Raw genomic sequence first — 6,000 nt, 5'->3', positions numbered from 1 at the left:
TATTATTTCTATATGCCTACTTATTTCAAGCATACAAATGTGTGTGTTCTTAATGAGAATTTGAGGGTGCCCTTATATAGGATAATTAGGATATTTAAACATTTATTGGGGTAAAAAAGGAAGGAGTGAAAGAGGAGGTGATATTTATATTTTTCATAACACGTTCAAAAAGAAGAATAAAAATTGAGAAAGGATGATTTTTAAATAATTTTAAATATTTTAATATTATTTCTGGGAAAATCCTCCACCCCCCCCCCCCCCACCCCTCGCCCTCTCGGCCTCGCTTTAATTACTTGGTCCAAAACCCTAGCCCTCCTCCGTCCTTCACTCCACCCACGGAAAAACCCTGGTTTAGCTTTCCTGAAAATCTCTTTCTCCCTGAGTTTCATTGCTTCCCGTTCCAGGTTTCTCTCTCTGCCATGGACGACGTCTGTGAAGGCAAAGATTTCTCATTTCCAAAGCAGGAAGAGAAAATTCTGGCCTTCTGGTCCGAAACGAAGGCCTTCGAGACCCAGCTGGAGCGGACGAAGCACCTACCCGAGTACATTTTCTATGACGGGCCGCCCTTCGCCACCGGGCTTCCCCATTACGGGCACATCCTGGCAGGCACCATCAAGGACATCGTCACAAGGTATCAGACCATGAGGGGGCACCACGTCACACGCCGCTTCGGCTGGGACTGCCACGGCGTTCCCGTCGAGCACGAGATTGATAAGAAGTTCGATATCAAGACCAGAGACCAGGTTCTGGCTATGGGTATTGATAATTACAATGAGGCGTGTAGGAGTATTGTGACGCGATTTGTGGAGGAATGGGAGAAAGTTATTACGCGCACAGGGCGATGGATTGACTTCAGGAATGATTATAAGACCATGGACTTGAAGTTCATGGAGAGTGTTTGGTGGGTTTTCTCGCAGCTGTATGAGAAGGGCCTTGTGTATAGAAGTTTTAAGGTAAAATGGCTACACAGATATGAGAATATATTTTTGACCTTCTATTGGAAGCAGAGAAGCGGAACAAGAAAAAAAGAGTAAAATAAAATTTTAGTCTATTTTTTCATCAGCGGGTGCATTGCTGAATGGATATTGTTTGTTTGCCTTTTATAGTGACAGGTGCCAGTTGGTTTTAATGTTACAATGTATTCTTTATTATTATTGAAATTTCATCTTTTAGTTATTTATTTATTTATTTATTTTTTACTTAATGCTGTCTGATTAGAGTGTGTGATTTGTGATGGACTAGGAAGTTGAAATGGGTTATACTGTATGTGTGTTGATGATGCTGTTTTTGCAGGTTATGCCTTACAGCACTGGTTTGAAGACGGCACTATCAAATTTTGAAGCCAATTCAAACTATAAGGTTTTGATCCAAAACTTTTGTGGATGATTCATTTTTATGCTATTAATACTGCTCTTTTCTAGGGTCTTCATTAATAATAATAATAATAATAATAATAATTATTATTATTATAATATTTTTTGAGGGACAAAAACTTGTCCTCTATTTTGTTATACTTTCATGCATTGGGCAGCCTGTTTTGTCCTGCTCTACTGTTGGTCGTTGAAAACAACTGTCTTGTACAATTCCAGGAACACACTGCTTTTGGTTATACCTTTTCTAAGCTCTTTACTCTATTGCTTACAAATTTAAAATGTATGTATTTTTATTTGAGGGCTTTAACTGTTTATTCATATTATGTGCTTCATATTGCATTATTGGTTTTATGGGGGCTAATTGGCTGGTGGCCAGTTGAACTGGTGAATGGTACTGTTCTTGTTAAAGTATACCATCCAGTAATAGAATTGATCGTGTCATATTTTTGGAGAAATACAGGATGTTTCTGATCCTGAAATGATGGCGGCTTTCCCAATTGTTGGTGATTCGAGTAAAGCATCTTTTGTTGCGTGGACCACAACACCATGGACACTTCCTAGTAATCTTGCCCTTTGTGTCAATGCAAATTTTGTCTATGTGAAGGTATGCATTGATCATTTCTTTGATGTGACATATTGATATTGTTACATTAAATAATAGTATATTAATCATATTAATAATTTTCTGTAAGTTGCCTATTTTGCCAGCCAGAAATTGACATATTCATTACTAGATTGAATCTAAATTGTTCATGCACAAGCAATGATTATATCTTATCAATACTATTAATTGCAAATGGAATGGAATGTAGAAACTTTTCTTGGTTTTATATTTATTATTGTTATTATACTTTTAGGCTTCGCTAGGTAATAATGCTTTTACCATTCGCACAACTGCATTTGAAAGCAAAAGAGCACCTTGACCATACATTTGGTATGTGGCAATGGAATGGAATGGAATGAGGCGGAATGGAATCAAACAACATGGAATCGAATGTGTTACTTGATTTCTTCGTGTTATTTGTTTAACTAAATGGGACGTGTTTTTAAAGTAGCAACTGCTGCCCCAAAGAAGAATTGGAGAAGCAGGTTGCTTCTGTTTCTGCTTGTGCATAAGTTGCCTAAAAAATTAATGAACTTTATTTACTTGCTAAATATATCCTAATCTTTTAAAAGGCAAACAATGACCTCATATTAAGCTATGATCTCTCTCTCTCTCTCTCTCTCCTGAAGTCTTCCATACTTCTTATTCACTCTCATTGTTTATTATGGTGGCATTAGTTTTTGATGTCAAGTAAAGGAAATCTTTCAATATGAGATTGGATAAAGTAGGGGAGGTTCCCACGTTTTTTGCTCTTGAGAAAAATCAGTTGCATAGTTAGTGGCTGATACTATCATTAGTTGTGGCAAACTGGTTCTTGCATGGCTTTTCGTTGCTTATTGGAAGGTTGGGTAAGGGTTTTCAAAGCTTTTGGGCAGGTTATGTGACCTATTGGATGGCAATTCGTCAATAGGGCAGGAAAATTTTTGGAATTAAAGCATGTCTGGACAGGTAAGAGGTTTTCTATCTTCATTCCTGGGAGTCCAAACTCCAAATTTGATTGGTGGCTTCTGCTTGCAGAAGAATTTAGTGCTATGATAAGATCCTTGCTTTTTGGCGCTGATGGTGAAGGTAGCAAGAAGAGTGTTGAGAATTGCTTTTGCAGTCAATTGGTTTCAGGAAGAAATGAAGCTGCTGAAGATCATCCGAAGATTGCATCGAAGGTTGGAGTTTCAGCATATGCAGAGCAAGTTTGTGAATGTTGTTGGAAGATGCAGAAGGAAGTGTCTCAGCCTTTGTTCCTTGAACTGATTAATGGTCTGTTGAAGTTGAAGAGAGCAAGTGGTCCTGTTGGGGAGTTGATTCTAGAGGCGACTAGGGTTTCCTTTGTGGAAGAAGGGATGTCGAAGGTTGTGTAGGTTGGGCCTGGGTCTTCGATGATTATTTAGACCTAAGCCATACTTTAGAAAGCAATGAGGATCTCTTAAAATCGCTGATGGATCAGTCTATAAAGCAACCCCATAGTCAAAATGAAGTTTATAACTTGGGCCTGTTTAACAAAGAGGACAGTCTTCTGGGTACTCAGCTAGGTCACCTTAATGGGCAGGCCCAAAATTCTATCCTTGAAACCAAAAATATTTTGGCTGATTAACAAGTCCTCATTTTGAATGAATCCCAAACTCAGTCTTCAAAAACTCTTGAGGTGGATTGACTTCACCAACCTTCTGAGCAGAAGCCAGATTTTGTCTTATTTCGTCAATATTCCTCCTACTATTACTGAAATTTTATTTCATATATTTTGTCTTATTTCTACTTTTTCTAAAGCCTCTAGATTCCAAAGCTTCTCTCCATAATTTTAACTTAGCTTCTATTCTGCCCCTGGTTTCATCAATCAATACAATATCAAATCTGCAAACAACATATACCATGAAACCTCATTTTGGATATTCTTAGTCAGTTGATCCATCACTAAAGCAAAAGGTAAGGGTTCAAAGCAGATCCTTGATGTACACCTATGGTGATTGGAAATTCTATAGTCTCTCCATTTATAGTCCTTACGCTAGTCATTACTCCATCGTACATATCCTTAATGACATCAGTATGCCTACTACATTCACCTTTTTTTTTTTCTTTTAAAACCCGCCATTGAGTTTCCCCAGGTACCCTATCATATGCTTTATCTAAGTCAATAAATACCATATGCAAGTCCCTCTTCTTTTACCTAAACTTTTCCATTAGTATTCTTAAAAGATATATAGCTTCTATAATAGATCTCCCAGGCATAAAACCAAATTGATTTTTTGAGACCTTCGTTTCTGGCCTTAGTCTTTGTTCAACTACCCTTTCCCATAGTTTTATTGTATGACTCTTGATAGCTTTACCGTGATCCCAAGAGGGGGGTGAATTGGTACTTTTAAAATTTAAGCCTTAGGTAAATCTCCTATAGCAGTATATTCACAATCCTATGGTCAATCTAGTGCAAGTAATGTAAATCAGTTGTAATATGTGCTAGTAATTAAATTAAGCAGTCTAAGTAATAACACAAGCACCAGAAAGGAGTAAGGGAAGAGTGACACGCAGAAATGTTATCGAGGTTCAGCTAATTGTCTACGTCCCCGCCTTGACTAACAAGCACAATGATTACCATTATAATTGCTCGCTTAAACGGGTGGAGCGCCACCTAAACAAATTAGGTCAATTAGCACAGGGTTGACCTCAACCTTTACAACCAATCCTTACTGTGCTGTATTACCGCCCCCTCAGACCACGCCTGGAAATACAACAGTATTCTCTCAATCAGATGGTATAATGATTATGCTTTCACGTAAAGCAGATATGTACTCAGATACGCACATTCACATACACATCAATGATATGGATATAGTGTAAGCTCAGTGATGCAAATTATTGTGCTATCAATACTCAATATGGTATTAACAATAAGATGCTCAAGAGTGTTCAAGACAAGCAATATCTTGGATTCTAAGCAAAGTACTTCAATGGCAAATCAATATTCCAACGATATGAATAAGATAATCAAACTAGTTCAAAAGAGTTTTCCTCAATGAAATATGCATAATACTAGTTTGAAAATATTTGCTTGTTTGAAAAATCCTTGCACAACAAAAACTAAGCTATTGGATACTTGCAACAAAGATGCAAATATCCTAAGCGCTTACTTAGTTTATCCCCACACAAGATTTATAATATGAAAATCTGTGGGATAAACCATAGCTGAAACACCCCAATAAAAATATTGCAATCAATCACTCAAATGGAAGTTTCTAGCAATCTTAGCAATTACAAGCACTCTAAAAATGTTCTCACAATCTCAGAATATATCAAGGAAGTGAAGATTTTGAGAGTATTTTGGCCAAATATCGCCCGAGGTTCTTTTTGAACTAAAACGATCGGTCGTCCGAGTTGGTGGGCTGTCCCTTTCGAAGGGTTTGGGCGCACGAGGAAGGTATGTACATTATCGGTTGGTCGCTCGAGAGCCCAGGTCAACTGTTAACTTAACAACAGTTCGGGCGCCCGAGGAGTTTTGAACTCCAGGGGTTTGGTCGCTTGACCTCTCTCAAATTTGTGATATTTGTTCAATTTAAGGCATAAACCCAACACTCCTATATATTATATGATGTGTGTGAGTGTTGGTACCTAGAGTCATGTTATGGTCTTATTGAGCTTACCATATATCCTATATATGCATGATGTGCGGGTAAGATGAATACAAACCACATCCTAGGTTACTATTAAAGACCCATATTACAATCATTGATTTTACAATTACAAGTTAAAGCCTTGAGGGTCTTCTAGTTGCTTCAAGTGTCATTCCTTGGGATATTTAGTTAAGCCTGCACAAACACTTGACAATCATCAAATACCCGAGTATTTGTCATTATCAAAACCGGGTGTGACCTATAAGGTCAACATTCTCCCCCTTTTTGATGATGACAAATACATCATGCAAAAAAAAAGGGTATAGCCTTAAAAGGCTCCCCCTAACAATGTGCATCATGTAAGAGTCTAAACAAATAGTTCAATGCAATTCAATCCTCAATTCAATTCAATCTAATAAATTAACCC

At 37.6% G+C, this 6,000-nt stretch overlaps 1 protein-coding gene across 1 annotated transcript in view; it reads left to right on the top strand.

Moving 5' to 3' along the window:
• Nucleotides 1-232: 232 nt before the first annotated feature.
• The window catches only part of LOC131151846 (isoleucine--tRNA ligase, cytoplasmic), a 140,520-nt gene continuing 134,752 nt past the window's right edge, over nucleotides 233-6,000 (top strand). The window contains exons 1-3 of the mRNA XM_058103297.1: nucleotides 233-953; nucleotides 1,294-1,359; nucleotides 1,834-1,977. Coding sequence (XP_057959280.1) covers nucleotides 420-953; nucleotides 1,294-1,359; nucleotides 1,834-1,977 — 744 coding nt within the window. The 5' untranslated portion in view covers nucleotides 233-419. The remainder of the gene's footprint in view (nucleotides 954-1,293; nucleotides 1,360-1,833; nucleotides 1,978-6,000) is intronic.

This window comes from Malania oleifera, chromosome 3, assembly GCF_029873635.1.
Source record: "Malania oleifera isolate guangnan ecotype guangnan chromosome 3, ASM2987363v1, whole genome shotgun sequence".
Taxonomy (NCBI): domain Eukaryota; kingdom Viridiplantae; phylum Streptophyta; class Magnoliopsida; order Santalales; family Ximeniaceae; genus Malania; species Malania oleifera.
This window is presented reverse-complemented; position numbering and strand designations above follow the sequence as displayed.